Source organism: Cryptomeria japonica, chromosome 6 (assembly GCF_030272615.1).
Source record: "Cryptomeria japonica chromosome 6, Sugi_1.0, whole genome shotgun sequence".
Taxonomy (NCBI): Eukaryota; Viridiplantae; Streptophyta; class Pinopsida; order Cupressales; family Cupressaceae; genus Cryptomeria; species Cryptomeria japonica.
This window is the reverse complement of record NC_081410.1, coordinates 193,254,487-193,277,716: the sequence shown is the minus strand read 5'-3', so window position 1 is coordinate 193,277,716 and position 23,230 is coordinate 193,254,487. Positions and strand designations below refer to the sequence as shown.

At 36.1% G+C, this 23,230-nt stretch overlaps 1 protein-coding gene across 1 annotated transcript in view; it reads right to left on the bottom strand.

The window, feature by feature from the left end:
* Positions 1-436: 436 nt before the first annotated feature.
* LOC131076995 (isocitrate dehydrogenase [NADP]) overlaps positions 437-23,230 on the bottom strand; it is a 194,499-nt gene continuing 171,705 nt past the window's right edge. The window contains exons 12-15 of the mRNA XM_058014357.2: positions 1,780-1,814; positions 1,477-1,619; positions 940-1,062; positions 437-816 (exon numbers count right to left, since the gene is read on the bottom strand). Of these exons, the coding sequence (XP_057870340.2) occupies positions 726-816; positions 940-1,062; positions 1,477-1,619; positions 1,780-1,814 (392 nt within the window). The 3' untranslated portion in view covers positions 437-725. The remainder of the gene's footprint in view (positions 817-939; positions 1,063-1,476; positions 1,620-1,779; positions 1,815-23,230) is intronic.

Below are 23,230 nucleotides of genomic sequence, written 5' to 3'. Positions count from 1 at the left end.
AATTATAATTAAGCGCACCTAAATACCTTCTAAGCTACTTAAACATGATGTCAATGAGTGAAAAATTATAATTAAATGCACCTAAGTACCTTCTAAGCTACATAGACATGATGTCAATGAGTGAAAAACTATAATTAAACGCACCTAAATACCTTCTAAGCTACATAGACATGATGTCAATGAATGTTAAATATTACATTTGATTTCAATTTCTAAATTATACATATTCTGATTGTAATTTCCATACATATTTTTAATGACTAATCTTTCAAAGTACTAAATTATATTGGCACCACCATTCCTTTAACGTCCCCAAAACTCATCCTTCCATTCTAAAACTCCATAAAACATAAACCATTGGAAAGCATTACAAAGAGAAACAATTAAAAACTAAAGTAAAAAGAGATTAAGAATGCAGATCCTACAGACCCGGGAGTCCTGGCTAACACGATTTGCGTATGGAAATTTATTAGCGAGTTTGAAAAATATGTGTCTAGCGTTCTTCAAAGACAAATGACATCTCTCTTGAATAGATGCAAAAATGCAAGATCTTTATTGCAAATGATCATTACATATGCTCATGGAAAAAAATGATGCGATAAGAGAAAGGACCACTTGAACTAGCCCCTCGTTTTTATCTACAAAAAGTAGCTGTCAAATAAGGCCGCATAAATGACATGGCTGTTTGAGAACCCACTACACTACTGCCAGTAATGGAAGTTGATTTACACTCTAGATAATTCGATCTTTGAATTTAGACATTCAGCAACAGCATTAATAAATTCTTCTGTATTCAAGTAGAGATTTCTCGAAACCCTGCAGGCCAAAAAATAACATGAATTGTAAACTATCTGAGAGACGACATAAAAGAGCTTAAAATGTATTGGCCTATGACGTACAAATCTTTTTTCCTATATAAGAAAATTAAAGTTTACTTACTTTGACCCATGAATTAAAATGGCAAGGTCCTTTGTCATTTTCCCAGATTCTACAGTTTCCACACATGAAGCCTCTAGTTTGCGCACGAAATCCAAAAGCTCCTTATTACCATCCAGCTTTGCCCTTTACAAGTAGTTTATGGTCAGTAAAGAGCTCTACCTTTTTTATAAGAATTAGAAGAATTACTGCTCCTCAAACATACAAAAAAAACCACCTTTTTAATGGCATGGATTTTGAAGCTAAAAAAATAGAATTCATATTTAACTCCTCAGATTAATTAGAGATACGTAGGTATGATTTCTATGAGCAATTCATTCTAAGCTTAGCAATTCTTCATAGTGAAGTGCAGAAAAGCAAGACGTATATAATGCCAAAAACACTGGATTCTACGAGTACTTCGTCTCCATGTTCAACAAGAGAGTTATCATAGAAAATGATCAACTACTAGTCTGTAAGTAGACGACACTTTTCCTCACATTTTCAAGATATCAATGTATGTGTTTACAAATTAATCCGATTTAATAAAATCATTTATACCTATGATCAAGGCAACGTGTCCAAGCAAATATTGATGCGATACTGTTAGTACTTGTTTCCCCTCCATTCTGGTGAACTCGAAAATGTCTTGTGACAGTTCCATGTGCAGCCTCAGCTTCAACAGTCTTCCCATCTGAGGATAACTGGTTGTTCACAATAACAGATGTAGGAAAAATAACAATCACATATAAGTATATATATAATCAATAAAAGACTGCAGTCCAGACTTTTTTGAAAAGATAAAACCAAGTCTACAAGACTTAACGCACTAAAAATAACATAACAACTATTAGTAAAAATTACCAGCACTGATGTCATCAATCCTAGGGAACCAAAACCTGTATCACACCAGACAATAACATATAGATAGAATAAGATGAGGACTTAAAATGTTAAAATTAGTATAAAAAGAATCAATTACTAGACTCCATTTGCCTTGCAACAAACATATCGTATTAACCTATAAATATATTGTAAACGATGCTCCCCAAAGTTTCCTGGACGGGGACGGTGGAACATGTTTCCAGCATCAGTACTTTTTGGCCATTTTTTAGGGGATGGCAGGGCACGAATATTAAAAAAAAAAAAATTATTAAAATATAAAGAAATTTCATATATTCATATGATAACATTGGTATAGCATTCTTCATAGACATTATAGAACCTTTGTAAGCATGGGTAATTAAATATTACGATGCTCTTTTTATATATATATATATATATATGAACATGCCTAACTTATGTGTATACTCAAGTGAGGGATTTTAGTATTAGAGTTTTCCTAAAGATTTCAAGACTGCATGTTTTGTTGTCAAACTTATTAACAAAGAGGAATGGTTAAGTAAAAAGATGATTATGTTCTAGTTTGACCTTAGATAGGATTGTTCCATGAGTTGTCTTTGCATAATGAAAATGGCATTTCCTGCTAACTACGACTTAACTCATATTCAAAAATCTAACGACTAAAGCATGCCAACTTTGTCTATGGCAGTCCTTATATACTAAACAAGTTGTCCAATGCATAGTTTGCAAACTCTGCAAGTACTCTCCAAGTTGCCAGGTACTCTACCTTTTTTGCTGGGCAAGATTTCACAAGTTTAACTTGCATTTTTATAGACATGGAAAAACATGGGTAAAAATGTCAATGCACGTAAAACACTGGTTAAAATGCATTTTTCACATGTTTTTGCTAACAATATTTAATTTGATACATTTTGTAATTGAATTTTACAAAAAAAAATATGTTTCTATAAGAGAGATTAATTTTTAGTACTTTCTAAATTGTTGAGTTCTGGCCGAGTTTTTGCTGAGTTGAAATTTTGGGCTTGCTGAGTACTCTCTCAGTCTGAATCTGCGAACTATGGTCCAATGTATGAAACAAGATAATGCTTGATTGTGAAGATGTAGAGATTTCCAACAGGGGATATGTATTTTGTAGATTTTGTGATTATGATTCATCATTGGTCTATTACTTAGTTAGAGTTATAGTTTGATGGGGGTTGAGGGGCAATGCCCCTCATAGATATCAAGAGGCAATACCCTAGGTGTGTTCCTTGTCATAATATGGAGTGGGGTTGAGGGGCAGATCCCCTGCTATAAAGACCAAATTAACACCTTCAAAACCACATAGACCTTCATGGCAACTGCCATTTTCATATTTTTTATAAATCCTAGTTGACCTGTCATAAACCAAACAAGCATTGAAAAGTTGTAATTTTTTTTTTTCAAACATGACTAAAATTGCCCTTGGGTATGTTAGGGGATGGCTAGCCATCCTTGTGACAAATGAGGGACATCTAGATGTCCCCTAGATGTCTTGGGGACAGCTAGCATCACCTAATGTACCCTGCAATTTTTTTAAAGTCCCCATTTCCTAAATTTTGACAAAAAAGGGGATCGGGAAGGGGGGTCAGAGGGGGCTTGGGGGGATGTTTCCTAGGCTTCCCCGAAATGCTCCCTATAGGAGACAAGGATAAAAACTTAGGGACGCATCCCTGGGGAGCGTTGATTGCAAAGTATAGGCTGGGAAGTATGGAAAGAAAATGAAAATGAGAATGAACTGAAAGCAAGGAAATTAAGACTTAAAACCCTAAAATAGCTCTATCTACACTCCAAGCCTATCAATATTTGGTTGAGCCAAAGATTATTAGTATTACAATTTGCCTGAAATATGTGTTAAAAATTAAAATAGGTCTATGTAACAATCCAGGCCTGTTCAAAACATGACTGAACACAAGATGATTGCATGTGTTCCCTGCAACAATACAGGACATTAAGATCCTAGTTCAAAAACTCTGCAGATCCAAATTCGGCTGAGACTCAACACTGGTAAATTTTCTGACTACTAAAAAAACACATTAATTTGTAAAACAATCTTCAAAAACATGCACAAAACTGAATTTAGAGAATTCATGAGCTATGTTCCACAGTGTTTCTGTGGCAGAGATAGCAAGAAATGTGAGGATGTGTTTTGGGATGGCAAGGAACTGGAGGCCACTTTAGAGGGATAGCAGGAGATGACAATGAATAAAATAGTGAAATTTTTGAAGTAAAGGAAATTTCAAATTTAATTATAATATTACATAACATTGGAGCTGAATTGGGAATTTACATGATTCAACATACAAATTAACAAAAAATTTACATGGTTCAACATATAAAACAAAAGGCTGAAAGGCTACAAATACAAAATGAAAAAATGTAAAAAATCTGAGAACCAATATATTCTGTAATTCAGGGAACATTTCTTGATTGGATATTTTATTTAGTAACCATCTCTTTCTCTCTCTAAATAACTTTGACATTTTGTTTGGAGTAAGGTTTTTAATGCTTAGACAACCGACAACCATGGCATTACTGTACTTTGCTAATGCAATATCATTGATGTTAAAATCCCTGCAGTATTCCATTAGTGATGACGCCTAGCACTGCAGTAAAGGTTGATTTAGATCTGGATTCTATAAAAAATCACTTTAACCACATAAAAGTTGCAGCTGTATATGAATGCACTAAAAAATTCGGTATACAATACAGAAAGAAAAAATATTCCTGGGTTTATGGAGCTTCACTGCCACATTGTAGAATTTTTTGGTTTAACTTATTCATAGCCATTTTTAGTAGTATTATGGTAGTGACAGGAATATCGGTTTACGCCAGGTAGTATGGGTATAGCTTTAACAAAGGCAGTCGACATTTCGTTGTTCCACTTTTTAGTAAAGGGGTAAAATTATGGTACACTATAGTATTAATATAATATTGTAATATTGATATAATGGTTATCTTAGTCATTTAGTTAGTATTTAGAAACTTCCTTTCATGTCTTTCACCTTTAGTTAGTTTTAGGAAGTTTCCTTTCTATCTTTTGTGTTTCTATTCTCGACCATTTCCATTATGGAAAGATCCTCTTGTAATCTCTATTCAAGGAGCTTTATTCTCCTTCTGAAATTATCAAATAATCTATAATTATTTCATGGTATCAAACCATAGGTTCTTTTTTGGCGAATTTTTTTAGCAAAAGAATTCATGGGTTTTCTGATTTTTTTCCACAAAAAATCATGGAAGCGTTTTGCTTGATTTTTTTCCACAAAAATCAAGGAATTTATGAGTACAAAACTTGCTAATACTAAGAACAATGACAATAAAGGATGATCTTTTGATAGACGAATTCCATGATCAAGCTTTACTTCGCCATGCACTAACAACTATGCAAAACTGATGCAATCTTCTAAGGAATAATGAAGAGTTTTCATATCATGAACATTCATTCACATACCCAAGATTGGTGCAATTCAAGTGAACATTCACAATCAAACTTGTGCTTAATGAAGTTTAGACTAACCATAAACTGCAACTTATAGTCAACAAATTACAAATGGTATGAACAGGAATTCCATCAAGATATCATGCAACATGTAGAAATTACACATAGAAATTACACAACTTATAGTCACATTTCTCCATTACAATCAATGAACTTCATCTAAACTTGAGAAGTGACAAGAAATCATGCAACATGTAGAAATTACACATAGAAATCCACCATGCTTCAATGAAGATCATGTATTAAATTCAACAAGTCTTAGCAACAATCTCTAGCTTCCTTCTCCTACTCTATTGCTACTTCTAATTGCTAACTATTGTCTATTATTGAACTAGTAACCTTTACAATCAGAAAACTAGGCCTTATATAGAGGTCTCTTTACATTTTGAAGGCTTGGATTGATTCTCAAATCAATGACCAAGATCTAACAATAAAACCCCAATTAGGGTTTGTTACAACAAACTCTTTCTTGACCAATGAAATAATTACAAGATTTTGGACACATGTCCATCTTTGATTGTGCACCAATCAGGAATGAGGTTAGGTATGATGAAACAAACTTCGACGAAGTGCCATGTGTCGCTTGTTCTATCCCTAGCTGAGTTAGGTTCAATGTATTTAGACGCACTAACTTGAAAAAATTTGATGGTGATAAATAGGACGCCACATCAGCTACATCATCACAAAGTTTTTGAGATTGAGACATATCTCCTAATACTCAACATTTCCAACTCGCTCAACATGATGAAGGTAGTGGGACATATTCCCAAATTGTATCATCTAAGTGATCAAACTTTCTAACTTTGATTAACTCTTCTAAAACTGTCTTTCCTTCTTGATCACTTTCAATCTTCCTTCTTTGTATTTGGGAATTCGTCCTTGTGATGTCCCGAACTCGATCTTGCATTGGTGCAGCTCTTGAGACGTGGAACATGTCGTTGCCTTGGAGTGTAGACCTTGACTTTGATCTTGTCACCCTTGTCATATCCTTCTTGTTGTAGAGCAATCTCACACATAGCCTTCATGTTGTAAAGTTCTTCCTTGCTTTGTCCTCATCTTGATGTTATTTGATCGCCTTCAACTCCGGAATAATGAATTACTTCCTTTCTTAGACATTCTTCATGACATTTGGAATTCCTTGTGATGCATTGCATTTATCTTGGACATCTTGACTCCTCCCTCTTGTTAGCCTTTCATCTTGAAGTGTAGAACACAACCCCTTGGATGTGACTGATTTCTTTGTAGTTCTAAAGCATGTTGAATTTGTGATCTTGGAATTCCGAAGGAAATTCAAGATAATTGTAATTGTATGTAATATCCCTACATGAATTTTGCTAGATTCCTAAATCTTTTCATCTTATCTTTGCATTTATTCTTATTTTTTCGTAAATGAATAAACTGTTATTAATTTATTCACAACCTATTAGTTAATATCATGTTTTTTTTTTGTTTAACATCATGATGAAACCCGATGGAAAAAGGGAATCGGACTTCTTCTTAATTCCTCTCGATGTTGATTCCTATTAAATCCTTCCTTCAATTCGCACCCTACCAAGCCTTGAATATGCTGGTCCTCTCCTTGACATCAAAACCTGCAAAGAAAGCAAAGACATTATGAATGAAAGGGTAACACAAATAAGCATACATCACCATTAATCAATTTATCCATCAGTCTGATTTACTCCTATTGACTTCTGATTTACATCATTTCTTGCCTGGAATTTGTACCCCTTTGCCCAATTTCTGCTCTCTAATTGCAGGTCTGCAATTGTTGCTTAGGTCTGCAACTTTATTCTGCGTTTTGAATTGAACTCAAATGATGCTTACATGAGCAGATTCATTCTTAACTTTATATAGCTGATTACACTTTGAATTCAGCCTCTAACCTTCTAGGTCGGCTGCCCTAGGGATCACTCAGTTTGCACTTTAAAACTTGAATTTTCCTTCATCCTAAGCCGACTTAGAACTTGCATCTAGCATGGGCAGGTTTAGGATTATTAAATACATTAAGGTCAGTGCATGGATGAATACTAAGGAGAAGTAGGCTAGGTAAACTTTGATTCAGTTTTCTCCTTTTGATCAGGTTGGCTGAGTGAAAGGTTTTCCCATGAATGGGTATAAATACAAGTTATACAACCCCTACCCAACATCATTCATCACTTCACACATCAAAATAATAGCTCTGCTCTGCATTCACATGTCAGGTGTGCATTTAGGACATTTTAAGTCAGATTTTGTGCTTAGGTCTGAGTTTCAATACTGTTGCTGAGCAAAGCTTGATACATTTCTACAATTTTCTAAGTTTGGAGTTCAATTAAGATTTGCACTATCCCTTGAGGTTGGACTTTACTCAAGTTTTGCATTGTTGAGGAGTTTAGTTGAATTCAACACTTTCCCTCCTTGCCAAGGTGAAAATGGACTTTTGTCTAGTTTTTGCATTATGTATGAACCACAATGCATTACGGATTTAGCACTAAATCAACATTTATGCCCTTCATCTTGGTATACTTTTATGAAGGTTCGGCTTCATTTCACCTACACAAGGCAGAGTTTGATTCAAGTTTGCAATGTTCTACACCTAGGTTGGACTTTCATCCCGATTTGCACAAATGCAAGGTCGGAGTTTAGTTTAGTTTTGCACAAATAGGATCAGAATTTTACAAGCTTTTGCACAAGGTAGATCAGAGTTTGAATTAAATGTGCAATGATCAACAACATGCTAAGTCGGACTTTGTAATGATCTTACATTGTGCATTGATGACAGGCAAAGTTCTCAAACCTTTTGTCACCTAGGTCGAACTTCATTCAAGTTTTGCAATTCTTCATGACAAGTTGGAGTTTGGGAAGGATTTGCATTGATCAGCACTTAGACACAAATGAAAACTAAAACTTGATATCCTTGACACTGGAACGACACTTAATATTTTGACAATTTCACTTGTGGCCCTTGACGATTCTAGTGTCCATCTTCAACATTGTAGAGCAAGACTTGCATATGTAAGACATGCAATTCCTAACGGAATCACAAGTAGATTTTCCACTCCAACATTTTCCAACCTTCCTTGCATCTTTGACAATTTTGATGACAACTTTGTCAGCTTTGCAATATTGAGCCACTTTCACCATTTTGACAACATTGACGACCTAGCAAGCTTACCATCATTGACAACATCCATATGATTGGCATCCATACCTCATTAACCATGCCCTAACAAGACATATCTCCTCTCACAAGCAAAGGCCAGTGATGCTTAAGAAACCACTGCCAAGCTAAGCAAACTAACAAAACAACTACCCTAAAAGCAAAAAAGTGGGGGTCCACATTTACAATGGGGTGATGTGTGATAACGTCACAACAATTTCATCCAAACATAGGAAATGGTCTTCACAATCCTCTCCCTTCAACCTTCTTTGAATAAGGATTGTCCAACCATTTGAAACTTACAAATATTTGCTTAAGAGATGGTAGTGAATCTACAATACTCTACATTATGATGAAATTAGTGGCAAACTGTGTGACTCCCAACCACATAAGCTCCTTTCTATTACTATATACTCTCATAAGATTTAGGACCCATGTGGTTGTAGATGTATTTCACAATGTTCTTTATATCTTCCACCATAGTTTTGACTCATCAACTTTTGTCTATCTTCAAGGAGAAGGTCAAAGACAATGGGTTGCACAAGGGGTACAAAAGAGCATAAGGGTGCCACGCATCACGAAGTTTCCCAAATATCACATATGCAACTGCATTGTCTATCGCAACTTGTGCAACACTCTCCATAACCACCTCCATCACCACCTCATCCAACATGTTGTATATAGTCACAACATTTTTCACTTCATTGGAGGCATCAACTAACCACATGAATACCAATGGTCCACTTGAAGCCACAACAAAGTTGAAAGAGTTGCGGTTTCTGCCATTCATCCAACTGTTAGAAAATATAGTGCAACCTGTCTTTTGCCAAACATCCTTTTGTTCTTGAATTTGAATGTCTATGTTTTCGACATCCTCCAGGCTCCAACAATGGTTCACTCAACTCATAAGGGCTTAGTGCCTCAAAACCTATTTCTTGCTATGGTCAATGCCCTCCCAATAAGGGTTCTTAACAACATTAAATGGTACGTTGTTGTAGTACCAAAAATTGGCAAATGACAACTTGTCCACATGATGTTTTTCTTCTGATTCCACATACTACCTTCCAATGAAAGTTACGCACCATAAGTGTTACCTGAAATGAAAAACCAAGTGTCCTTGATTGTGAATTGTTGCTGCCTACAACATGAGACCTCACATTGGTGAGCCAATGCAAGATGAAGAGCCCCTTAAACTTATCTCTGAAACCTACAAAACTCATGATAGCTAGCAGTGCCTCAGTGGTCCTCCTCTTTTTCTCATAGGATGAAAGGAGAGCCTTAGCCCCTTGCTTAACATCTTTGTTTGTTGCATTACATACACAAAATCTTGACTGCTGATCCGTACAAAGTGAAATTTGAGGTGATTAATGCATCCTCTCATGCACTGCCACAATTGTTGCATATCACCATTTTGGCTTTCTACCTATTTTGCATTGATTGCAAGCAAAGTCTCTAAGCTTGCCACCACTTCTATTGCTTGTGGATGACATTATTCTTTTGAAAAAATGAAATGAAACCTGAGCAAAAAATTAAAAACTAGAAACATTTAAAAACCCTAGCAGCTACAAGAAAACAACTAAAATAAATGTAATCCCTAACAGCTAGAATGAAAACAAAAGAAAAAGTGTTACATGCATGTCAAATGTGGTTGATAAATTTGTTAAAATCTACAAGTGATCACTCAAAATTGCAGAATATTGCTTGCATACAAATGCAATCTGCTCCAACATGTTGAAATATTGAAAGCTCAAACAATACAATGTGTGAGAGACTAAATTTGAGTGGTTTAATAAGTAGGATGAACTATTTTTCCAACTAGTGATTTTTCTTATTGGATTCATGAGATTTTAACGAATTTCGACATTTATTGGTTAACTCACTAACAATGTTGGCTTTGCAAGCAATGAGTAACTCACGAACCATGTTTTGCTCATTACTGGCAAGTAGTGCAGCTCATGAGTGCTTGTGAAATAGCTAGTTACTCATTGAGCTTTTATTTTATGGTTACAATGAGAGTGATTTGGGAAGACACTACCACACAAATAAAACAATCAATACTCAAAAGCTTGGGAGTTACCATGAATAGTTTACTAAAACCATGATCCAATACTAGAACCAAAATGGTCCAAGTCTAACTCCTCTCCAAGACTAACCCTTCCAAGATTAGAATGTAACTCCTTAGTTGATTAGTTGATCCCCATGACCAAGAAGGGTCCAAGTAAACCCCAAGCACTCTATGTGGGTGTAATAGTTATTCTTACACATCAATAATAATAACTAGTCAAAGATGCTAGTCATAATCCACCTAGAAGACCCTTATGTAATGACTTCTTACAACTGTCATAAGACCAATGACATATAGCAAAGTGTGCTTACAATGGAATCTCAAGATTTGACCCATGTGGGCTCCTTATTTATAATATTATATAATATTAAATAATTAATCTAGACCTAGGAGTTGCAAAGTGTATGATACTTTGTTAATCCTAACAGTCTTCCACATGTTGTATAGATTGCAAGAATTATATGATATCTTTCTGTCATGGAAAAGTAACCAAAGCCTATCTCTTGCTCACCCAATTGTTCACATCGCCAAATAACATAAAAACATACCCATCTGAAGACCTTCTACCATCCATATCCCTCGGCCAATTAGAGTTTACAAATCCATGTATGTCCACTATAGAACCCTTTCAGGATTCTTGTAGGTCCAAATCAAGACCTCTAAATGATTATTGATCTACTCCCAGACCTCTACATGATTACAAGTCCACTGACTAACCTCTATAGGATTGGTGTGGATCCATTAACAGACCTCCATAATAGCAAATAGAAATACTCTTAAGTGCCATTAAGGTACCTGGAAATCCTTTTAATTGCAGTCAAATGCTCCTTTGCATTAGCCATATACTGGCTCAAGACTCCAACTACTTTGGCAATATCTGGTTTAGTGCTAATCATAGCATACATTGTTAATGCATGGTAGTTTATGCAAGATAAGATCTTCCTAACCTTCCTTGTTCTGTTATTTATCTACATGCTTCATGTCTGATTTATATTGCATATGATTATCGGATTGTACAAACATTGCTTATCATTATGCTATCGGGCTAACAACCCGATAGCATATTAATGTCAATTGTTAATTGGCATTAATATGCTATCGGGGTATTAACCCAATAGCATATTAAATGCTATAAGTTATCAGGTTAAATTCGCCGATACATACTTGCTATCGGATGCATAAACATTGGCACCGATTCACATCTGTTATCGGGCTTAATTATATCGAGCATATTTGTTATCGGGTTTAATGAATAGACCACTTCATTTGGCATTAACATTGGTTAACAAATGCACCGGTTGGATTATATTCATCGTGCACTTTGAATCATCGGTGTTTATATGAACCGATTCATTAAATTGATCAGTCATTATATTATGATATTACAATATGCTATCAGGGTTTTTGAACCGATAATCAGCATTGTGTTAATGGTATAATTGTAAAGGCACCAATCAATGGGTGCATTGATCGGTCATGCCTAAAAGGCATGACTGGTCAATACACCAATTGACCGGTTGCCTAAATAATATATATGCCAATTGAATTCATTTGGAGAAGATATAGAAAATATTAAATGATCTCTCTCCTTCAGACCTGCAGATAAAAATCAGAATTATTAGACATTGACATAATTCCTCATATCCATATATAGCATTCATAGTTCATAACTTGTTCTTTAATTAAAATTGAAATAACTTTACATGGTATCAGAGCCAAGGTAATCGAACCTAAGGCTATTCAATTTTGATAAAATTCAAGGACTAAGTTACAAACTACATCACATTTCCATAATGGCCAACGCTATCAGATTCGAAGATAGACTCGGAGGTAGCGAAGATTTTTCAGCTTGGAAGTTTAGAATCAAAATGATTTTAAGAGAAAACAAAGTTGATTCATATGTCCAAACTGAAAGTGCACAACCAGAAGATGAAACCGAGAAATCCACATGGATCGAGGGAAATGATAAGGCTATTAAAATAATAGTGGATGGGGTAAGAAATAATATAATGCCCATCATTAGAAAGCAGGAGACAACTTATAAAATGTTCAAGGTACTTGAAAGGACTGTTATCACTTGAACCTGCACCCCTGTTTGCTAAGCTATCAACTCAGCAGGCTTGTGACACATGGGAACCCTCCTAGGCCTGTGGGTTGCCTAAAAAATGGAGTGAACCTCCAGAGTAAGCTGGTTCTTTTCAGATTCTGCACCTAAACTAACAATTTCTTCAGGGAAAAGAGTAAGGAGGAGAAAATGTAAAACTAAAACTTGAATCTAAGGTGATTGCACCAGATGGTATTCTTTTTGAAATCTATCTAAGCAAAAGACACACAGTACAACAATGATAATAAACCCTTTTTTACACTAACCAACAACCCATGACCCTTGCATCAATGCTTCATAAGCAGGCTGGATAATCACAGTCCTAAGAGGGAAAAAACCTTTTCACAACCTAAGACTATTAATCATAAAAACACAGCTAATGACCTGCAAGTAGTATATATGTTTCTGCATAAGGCATCAAAAGGAAGTGTAAATTTTAAGGGGGGCAAAAGCCAACCACCAAAGAACTGACTAACCCTGAAGATGCAGTAACAGAGAAAGATGAGGAGTAGAGGAGTAAACCAAGCTATTGTCCTTGCCAAACAGGTATCACCAAGCTTTATAAATCCTGAAAATGTGTTACAAAGACATCCCTTCTTGCAGAGAGAACTAAAAAATTACAGTCTGCTCCAAGATGAATGAATCAGAACCCTTACAAAAATGAAGGCTCCCAGTATATATGCCTGTTTCCAAAGTTATCAAGAAGACTCCACCTCCTCATTTTTGGTCGAGCAAACTCAAAAACCCTACTTTTTGGGCCTCAAAAAAATCTCAAAAGGGATAAACCTGAGCCAAAAGGCTAAGTCATCCATTCTGCAACCATAAAACCTCATAAATGCAACATAAATGACCCTGAAATGCCCCTGACAGGCCTGCAAGCCCTCATAAATGCAAAAATATCCCTCCCTTTGCCCAAACAAAATATCTAATAAAGTGATTTTTCAAAAAAAGATTTATTATTATCTGGTCAGACATTTGTTTGACTTTATTTTCATTTATATTTAAAAGTTTTAATAATATAAAAATAATAGAATTGTTTTATTTAAAGTGACAAAATAAATAAATCACTTTAATAACACAATTTTATTATTTTTATTTATTAAATAATAAAATGTAATAAAAAATATATTTAATAAAAGTGTTTGATTTACACTTTAGTAAATAGAATTCTTTATTATATTTTATTATTTTTTAAATATAAAATAAAATAAAATCAAACCTATGTTTGATCAAAAAATAATAAATTTTTTAATAAAAAGAAAAACTTTAAAAAACATTTGTTTACATCTTTGAGGGCGTATTTTTGAGTTTTTTCAAAAAATGCTTGCTAAGCAAATTGCAAGGGGGACTAAGTGATAGAAGATCACTTAGGAAGCAAAAGATGTTACAAAATGTTTAAAGTGATTAAAATCACTTGGAGGCATATGCGAACCTTGCCATGTGGCTTCCAACAATTAACGTGGCATAGAAGAGAGGAGAAAGAAAGCGAAGGAAACATAGGCGATTTTTTATGAAGATATTTTAGGGAAACAATAACCCTAAAAGCTCATTTTGCCTCTTCACTTTTGTCTTTCGATAATTCTGGAAACCGGCTCTGCATCCCTCTGGGCGCCGCTTAGGGTTCGAAGAAAAAAAAGTCACACACTCTTCAGTTCTGGGCGCATTTTTGAGCGCTGGGCCTCTGTTTCTCCTTACGGCCTGCTCTTTGTCTGCGTTTTTTGCTAGCTTCGGGCTCATTTTTTGGAGCCGCTGTGGAAATCCGTTGCGTTTCTGGGTACTTTCTGGGTGTTCGAAGTGACTCCTTCCTTGCTGGGCGCGATCCTTCCACTTTGCATCCATTATTCTGCACAGGTCCGCCATTCTCTACCGATTCTGGAAGGAAAAATGCTTTTTTTTTTTTTGAAGTATGCATGGCTTTTCTCTCTGTGTCTTTCTGAAATATTTCATGGCATTCGAACCTGCTCGGCATTTGCTTGCATTTTTTTGTAAAAAATTCATTTATGCAATCTGTTGCACTTCCTGTAAGCTATTAACACAGCACTGCAAAATTATCTTTCCTTTTTCTATCATACTTATGAGAATAATAGTTCGAACTGCAGTGTTTTCCATTTTTCTGAGTAATTGTGCAACTCTGTATGCTATTCTTAATTATAATAACACTCTCTGCTAATAAGTCAGATGCCTGTGATGCTTCCTGAGCACATATTTTTGGGGAAAACTGTTCACTTTGTAAACAAATTCAGCAATATAATTAACAAAGGGTTCTTTTCCAGTGTACAAATTATAACTACTCATTGCAGAGATGAATATTTCTGATTCCATGAGCTTCCATGCTCTACAAGATCTTTTATATGTAATAGGTGAAACCTTTGTCTCCCTACCTTCCTGAGAATGTGAAATGGGAACATGCTAAAGATGAAATGAATACAGCAAAAAAGAATGTAACTGCTGCCAATCGGTTGGTTGGATTGCAGTTGTATTTTGACACCTCCTACAGCTGATATATAAGCACCTGTTGCTCTTCCAGTGAAAGTGTTAAACAATCATTGCATCAACAGTGATTGAAGCCGCAATTTACAGCTACTCACAACTGCAAACCTTAGGAACTACTCTCTCAGCTACCTTTTTCAAAATTTGCACTGCTGGTTCTTTCTTCCCCTTGCAGTCACAACATCCGCTTCATCATTTTGTAGTACCACACTGTATGCTTCATTGCAACTCATACTCTGCAGTCTAAATGGGCAATTTCTACCAACTGGAATTTAGAATGAAACAAGTTAACTTGGTCACCACTATCCCTGAGGCCAAGTGCATCATCTTCATGTGGATCATTAAGATCACTTTCCTCAAGCAGTTTTAAACTGATTTCAAGAACAACTCCTTGCCTAACAGAAAAGGAAATGAGTTCTTCAATATGTAATTTCATAGATCTGCTAGCAACTGCTGGGACACGTATTGTTGAAGAATCTTCAATGCATGTCTCTACAGGTTTGTTGATTATAGAGGGCTTCCCTTCTAGCTGGCAAGGTGCTTGCAGAATTGCAATGCTTTCAATCCCTACTTTTCTTTTTCTGCTTCCAAATAGTGGCCGATGCTCAAGATCAAGCACATCCTCCTTATTAGCCCGATAAAATTTCACATAGAACTTACAGTCACAGCCATCATGATGTGGTTTCTTGTCACTACTTATGATTTTTGCATCATACCATGCCTTTTTATCCAATTCCGATAGAGTATGGATGTTTTCATTTTTACCATATGCTCCTTCCTCTGCACGTTCCAAGACACATCCTGTTTGTTTCTCCCTCATACTATTCTTGGCTGGAGTTTACTGATGTTACCTTCTAAACCGCCTTCAAAAAGGCAATCCAAAGTCTTAAATAGTAACCATCTTGTACAAAGGCCTCATCCATTTTGATGTTACTAACCAAGCAAATCTCTATCTAGATTTTGAACCCTGCTTTGAATGGTTACCAAGCCAGCAACTGATCCCAATGCTAAGATCCCTTGATCGAAAAAGCCGTGCCTTCATAACCTTCCAGATCTTCCTCATAATAGCTCACCACCCAATGATTTATTCCTTTCCCCGTGAGCCATGTTTGTATTGAGTTCGAAGCTTCCTTACTCTGATAAAGCTATAACATATCCTGTTTGTAATCTTTCTTGTGCCCATCTTGATTTGATTATATTCTAGCTTTTTGACAGCTCACTGATCATACGTGCCAGGAAGATCACATTAAGATCCACTTTTAGTTATTCATCCAAAAAGTCTGCATAATTTTAGGTATGTCATATGATTCAATCCTTGTGCTTTTTCTTTTTCTAATGACTCCTCATTCCCTATTCTTGCTCTCATATCCGACTCCATTTTTCAATTATCTTCATGATTAGTCTGTCTTGGAGATGCTTCTCACTCATACCTGAGTAATTGTGCAACTTCTCCATTTCACTGTTTGGAGGCCTGCCTTGCCTAGCTTCTCTGGGTTGTCTGAATCAGACTTCTGGTGTCTCTTCTTTGATAACTTTACTGCTGTGTGCATCCTTGAATGACTGTTTGGACTGAAAATGGTGAAAAACAAACACTAGAAACCATCCCTTTGTTATCTGCCATTCAATGTTGTGCATTAAAATTAGATATTTTATGAAAACTGTAGCTGCCATTTAAACATTATTCTCTTAAAATCTGCATATTATTTCCAAGGACGCAGCTGTCTTGAATTTGTTGAAATGTCTGATCAATCACGCCTTTTCCAGCTTATCATAAGAATCTTTTAGGCTTGATGCATAAAATGTCGTCTTGTTGATCTGATTGTATGAAACCTTGCCATTCTCCACATGAGCTGGGCTCAACCCTTGTGGGAGCCGCATTCATCTCCACTCATCTTAGTGAATTTCATAACCAGCAAGCTGTTCTTTTTCCTTTTCCTGCACATGAAACAAACCTGTTAGCAAAATGCATATTCATGGTGACTTTCCTTTGATCTGATCTTTGCCTTTTGGAGATTCCTTTGTGATGCGAGCTATATGCATTCGATGTATGTAGGGATCATATATATATATGCGTGCATTAGTACATATGTCAGAAATGCAGCCAGCTATTGCTTAGAACAAAATGTTCTAACACATTGTTTGTTTCAACCTCTTGCAGATATCAGAAAGAAAGCCTCAACGGACCAGGGGGGAGCAGCAAGACAAAGGCGACGACGAGCGTACCTCAACTGTTCCAGTCATTCAGGCAATGACTGGTTCCATTCTCGACATGCCTTTTCCTCATTTTTTCCTTTGTACTTGTGCATGCATATATGTATATTTCCTTTCTGCACTGGATGCACGTAGCTAGTCCCACGGCTCTTTGTGTGGGACGCAATTTTGAATATGAATAAAATACTTTTCTCTTGCAATGAGATGTTTCTCTCTTTGTTGTTACAGAATAGAAGTACTTAGAAACACCATCTTTAAAACACAAAAATAGAGAATAAGTATACACTAGCTTTCTTTTGTTCATGCTAGCATTTCTCAACCTATTTTTCAGCCAGGAGCGAAAAATAGGTAACAAGGACATTTGAGATATCAAATGTAAGTCGTACTCTGGCATTAAAACGAGAGATCAACCATATCAGTATGAACAAAGGGGAGACAATTAACTCCTACTTCATGAGGATATCAAGCCTAAGAGATGACCTAGCTTCCCTTGGATACGACATCCAAAGCAAAGAGTTAACACTCATTGCTCTAGATTGATTGCCTAGTGGATGGAACACATTCGTCCAAGGCATCAGTGCTAGGTCCAAATATCCTAAGTTTGAAAGACTAAGAGATGACTGTCTACAAGAAGAATCCCGATTGAACAAGGTAGGAATAAAACAGAAGAATATAGATGAAGACTTGCAAGTCCTAAATACAAACATCAATAAGAAGCACAAAAAGAAGCAATTCAGGAAAAGAAAAGCTAAACAAGGCAAGAACACTTCTAAGAAAGACCTATCACATGTTCAATGTTATAGGTGTGACAAATTCAGACACTATGTTGCAAACTGTCCGGAGAAAGGGAAGCAAGCCACATTTGCAAAAGTGAGGAAATCTAGAAGAGAAAATGACTCTGAGAACTATGTCCTCTACTCAACACTTACAAGCCATGCTTCAAACAAATCTAACTCATGGGTGATCGACAGTGGTTCATCCAGACACATCACCGGCTTTAGAGAAATACTAGACTCCATGATAGAGAAAGATGATGAGGAAGTAACCATCGGAGACGATTCTTCACATCCAGTCAGAGGAATTGGAACCTGCACCATCAAACTGAAGACAGGAATGTCACTAGGACTTGAAGAAGTACTATATGTTCCAGGCATCAAAAGAAATCTAATCTCCATATCAGCACTAGAAGATCAAAGATACAGAGTGATCTTCATGGAAAACAAGGTGTTGGCTTGGCCAAAGAGATCCTCCATCAAAGACGCTAAGGTCATTGGTCGAAGACAAGGCTATTTGTATGAGCTATGTACAGAGCCCAATCTAGCATTGATCCATGAAGCAACTAATGCAAATGAAGTATGGCACAGGAGATTAGGCCATCTGAATTATAGAGCTTTGTCAACCATGGGAAACCTTGTCACAAGTCTACCTAAGTTGAAGCAATATCATTCAGAGGCATGCAAAGGGTGTGCCTTAGGTAAAAATACCAAAAATGCATTTTAGAATAGTACTAGGAAAACTAGCAAAGTTTTGGAGTTAATTCATTTTGATGTATGTGGACCTATGTCCGTACCCTCGCTAGGGGGATTTTTGTACTATGTAATTTTTGTTGATGACTACTCTAGGAAGACGTGGATCTACTTTCTGAAATGTAAAGAATCAGAAGAGATCCTAAGTAGGTTTAAAGAGTTTAAAACATTAACAGAAAATCTCTCTGAAAACAAAATTAAAACCTTAAGAACTGACAATGGGGGGGAATACACATCAGGACTATTTAAAGACTTTTGTAAAAATTCTGGGATTAAGAGGGAGTTGACAATACCTTATAATCCACAACAAAATGGAGTAGCTGAAAGGAAAAATAGGACCATAGTAGAAGCTGCCAAAGCCATGATACTAGATCAAAATCTAAACTTGAACCTTTGGGTAGAAGCAACTAACACTGCTGTGTACATACAAAATAGATGTCCTCATTCACACCTTGAAGATAAAACTCCTGAGGAAGTCTTTACCAAGACAAAACCAGATATCAGCCATCTTAGGATATTTGGGTGTCAGGTCTATATTCATGTACCTAAAGAGAAAAGACTAAAACTAGAACCCTCTGGAAAAAGGGGAAACTTGTAGGATACAGTGAAACTTCTAAAGCCTACAGAATCTATGTACAAGGGCAGAGAAATATTGAACTCAGAAGGGATGTAATCTTCAAAGAAGATTTAGCCTTCAAAAGGGCCCAAAATACAATAGAACCTGAAATTCATAATCCTACTCCTAACCTAAAAGAAGAACCTACTCCTGAGCTTCAAAGGGAGTATCTTGAGGAAACTATAAGTGAAACACAAGACCCACCTATAGATAATCGCAAGAAAAGACCACTATGGGCCACCAAAACTATAGCAGAAGCTCAGAAGTTCGCTGCTCCTTCAGGAACCTTCAGGGAAAACAAGAGGCCTAATAAATTCATCAACTATGTTGCACTTATGAATGATCTCTCTAAAGCTGAACCTAACAATGTTTCAGATGCACTCAAACATCAAGTATGGATAGATGCCATGACTGAAGAATATCAGTCCATTATGAAGAATGATGTTTGGGAGATTGTTCCTAGGCCAACCAAGAAGTCTGTCGTGTCTTCTAAATGGTTGTTTAAAATCAAGCATGTTGCAGATGGCAGTATTGAAAAACACAAGGCCAGATTTGTAGCTAGAGGGTTCTCACAGAAGGAAGGAATAGATTACGAAGAAACATTTGCACCTGTTGCCAGGTACACATCAGTAAGAGCTGTCCTAGCCATTGCAGCAGCAAAGGGGTGGAAGGTACATCAGATGGATGTTAAGACAACATTCCTAAATGGTGAGATCGTGGAAGAAGTCTACTTAGAGCAACTTGAAGGGTTTGAAATTCATGATGCAAAGTCTCATGTGTGTAGACTCAAAAAAACTCTTTATGGGCTCAAACAGGCTCCCAGAGTTTGGTATGAAAGAATTGACACCTATCTCTCAAAGCTGGGTTTCTCTAAGAATGATGCAAATCCTAATCTCTACCTCAAAAGAAATAAAGGTGATATGTTAATATTAATTTTATATGTTGATGACTTATTAATTACAGGAGATGATCACCTAATAGATCAATGCAAGAAAGATCTATCCATAGAATTTGATATGAAAGACTTTGGGCTTCTTCATTACTTCCTAGGATTGGAAGTATGGCAGAATTCTGATAATATTGTACTGAACCAAGGGAAGTACACCTTGGACATATTGACAAGATTTGGAATGCTAAATTGCAGACCCATGACCTCTCCTATGGAAACCAACTTCCATAAACTTAAAGAAGCAGCAGCAGAATCAAGACCTACTGACCCCACTCAATACAGGCAGATGATTGGGTCCCTGATGTATCTAGTAAATACAAGGCCAAATATCTGCTATGTTGTTAATGCCTTAAGTCAGTTCATGTGTGAACCTAAGGAGATACACCTGGTTGCAGTAAAGCATATAATGAGATATCTACAGGTACCCTAAAGCTTGGTCTTAAATATGAAAAGGTTGGCATAGATCTACATGGATTTACAGATTCAGATTGGGCTGGCAGTGTGACTGACAAAAAGAGCACTTCAGGGTGCTGCTTCAGTTTAGGGTCAGCCATGATATCTTGGATCAACAGAAAACAATCTTCAGTAGCTCAGAGTTCCACAGAGGCTGAATATATTGCAGCTTCAATGGCTGCCCGAGAAGCAGTATGGCTAAGGAAATTGCTCATGGGATTATTTGGAGAACCTATGAAACCTACAGTCATTCAGTGTGATAATCAAAGCTGTATAAAACTCTCTATAAATCCAGTATTTCATGACAGGTCCAAACATATTGAGATTCCATATCACTATGTACGAGATATGGTTGACAGGAATGTGATAAAGTTAGAATATGTGTGTACAGGAGATCAGACTGCAGATATTCTGACCAAATCACTTTCCAGAGTGAAGGTTGATCACTTCAGAAAGGGTTTAGGTATGATAGAAAGGTAATCTGCTTTGTAATCTATACTTACATATATTTAAGATGTTTAAGGTGCAAACTTCTTTTTGGACTATCTCTTGGCTTCTTGCCACCTGTGTTCATATCTAAGAGGTGACAATCTCTCAGATACTGAACACTTGTATGTAGACATCATAAGGTGATGATCTTATGATAGTCAAACCAGTAATCATGTTGGATCACTGGTAAGTAATGGATGTGCCATGACTATGTTGTGATACAACATTTGTACAAATGTTATTGCATTATCACAACTTGGATATGATGAGAACTTAAACACTTCTCATATGGTTATCCTTGTATTGCGTGTTAGGCAATACTGATATCACGTGTAGGTGATATCTCAACCATTGATCATGTTGGATCTCTAGTAAGTCATGGATGTGCCATGACTATGTTGTGATAAACATTTATAAATGTTATTGCACTTATCACAACTTGGATATGATGAGAAACTAACCTTTCTCATAGACTTATCCTTAAGTATTGCATGTTAGGCAATACTGATATCATGTGTTAGGTGATATCTTGATGAATCTTACAGATCACATGTTTTGGTGATTTCTCACATGGTCAGGTGATGATTCTCTTACTTTTATCACATGTTAAAATAATACTTTATGTCACATGCTCAAGTGATGTTCTTCTATTTTGTATCATATGTCTTGATGGTACTTCTCATGTATAAATGATTTTTGCTGATTGACATTATCTTAGTTATGAAAAGGAAATGTGATGCAGGTTGCCTTATCTTCCAAAGCTAAGAGGGAGTGTTAATGCATGGTAGTTTATGCAAGATAAGATCTTCCTAACCTTCCTTGTTCTGTTATTTATCTACATGCTTCATGTCTGATTTATATTGCATATGATTATCGGATTGTACAAACATTGCTTATCATTATGCTATCGGGCTAACAACCCGATAGCATATTAATGTCAATTGTTAATTGGCATTAATATGCTATCGGGGTATTAACCCAATAGCATATTAAATGCTATAAGTTATCGGGTTAAATTCGCCGATACATACTTGCTATCGGATGCATAAACATTGGCACCGATTCACATCTATTATTGGGCTTAATTATATCGAGCATATTTGTTATCGGGTTTAATGAATAGACCGCTTCATTTGGCATTAACATTGGTTAACAAATGCACCGGTTGGATTATATTCATCGTGCACTTTGAATCATCGGTGTTTATATGAACCGATTCATTAAATTGATTAGTCATTATATTATGATATTACAATATGCTATCAGGGTTTTTGAACCGATAATCAGCATTGTGTTAATGGTATAATTGTAAAGGCACCGATCAATGGGTGCATTGATCGGTCATGCCTAAAAGGCATGACTGGTCAATACACCAATTGACCGGTTGCCTAAATAATATATATGCCAATTGAATTCATTTGGAGAAGATATAGAAAATATTAAATGATCTCTCTCCTTCAGACCTGCAGATAAAAATCAGAATTATTATTGACATAATTCCTCATATCCATATATAGCATTCATAGTTCATAACTTGTTGTTTAATTAAAATTGAAATAACTTTACATACATAAAGCTATGAACAACGCTTGCATAGAAGATGTGGCTTGTGTCTTCTATCTCATCTAGTGTGGAAGGGTACTGTGCTACAGAAAGCATTGTTTCCACAGGGATGGGAACACTCCTTTGCAAATCTGCATACTGAACTGCTGCAAAGTAGATTTAGCATACCTCTTGTAGCTGATCCAAAAAAATTGCCAACTCTTGTTGGTAACCCTACAAAACTCTGTTTTCAAGACACATTTGCTCAAGTGAATTGTTACTAAATCCAAAAAAGCTTGCATCAAGACCAAGTAAACTTCTGTCATTCAAGTTATTCCACATAAAAT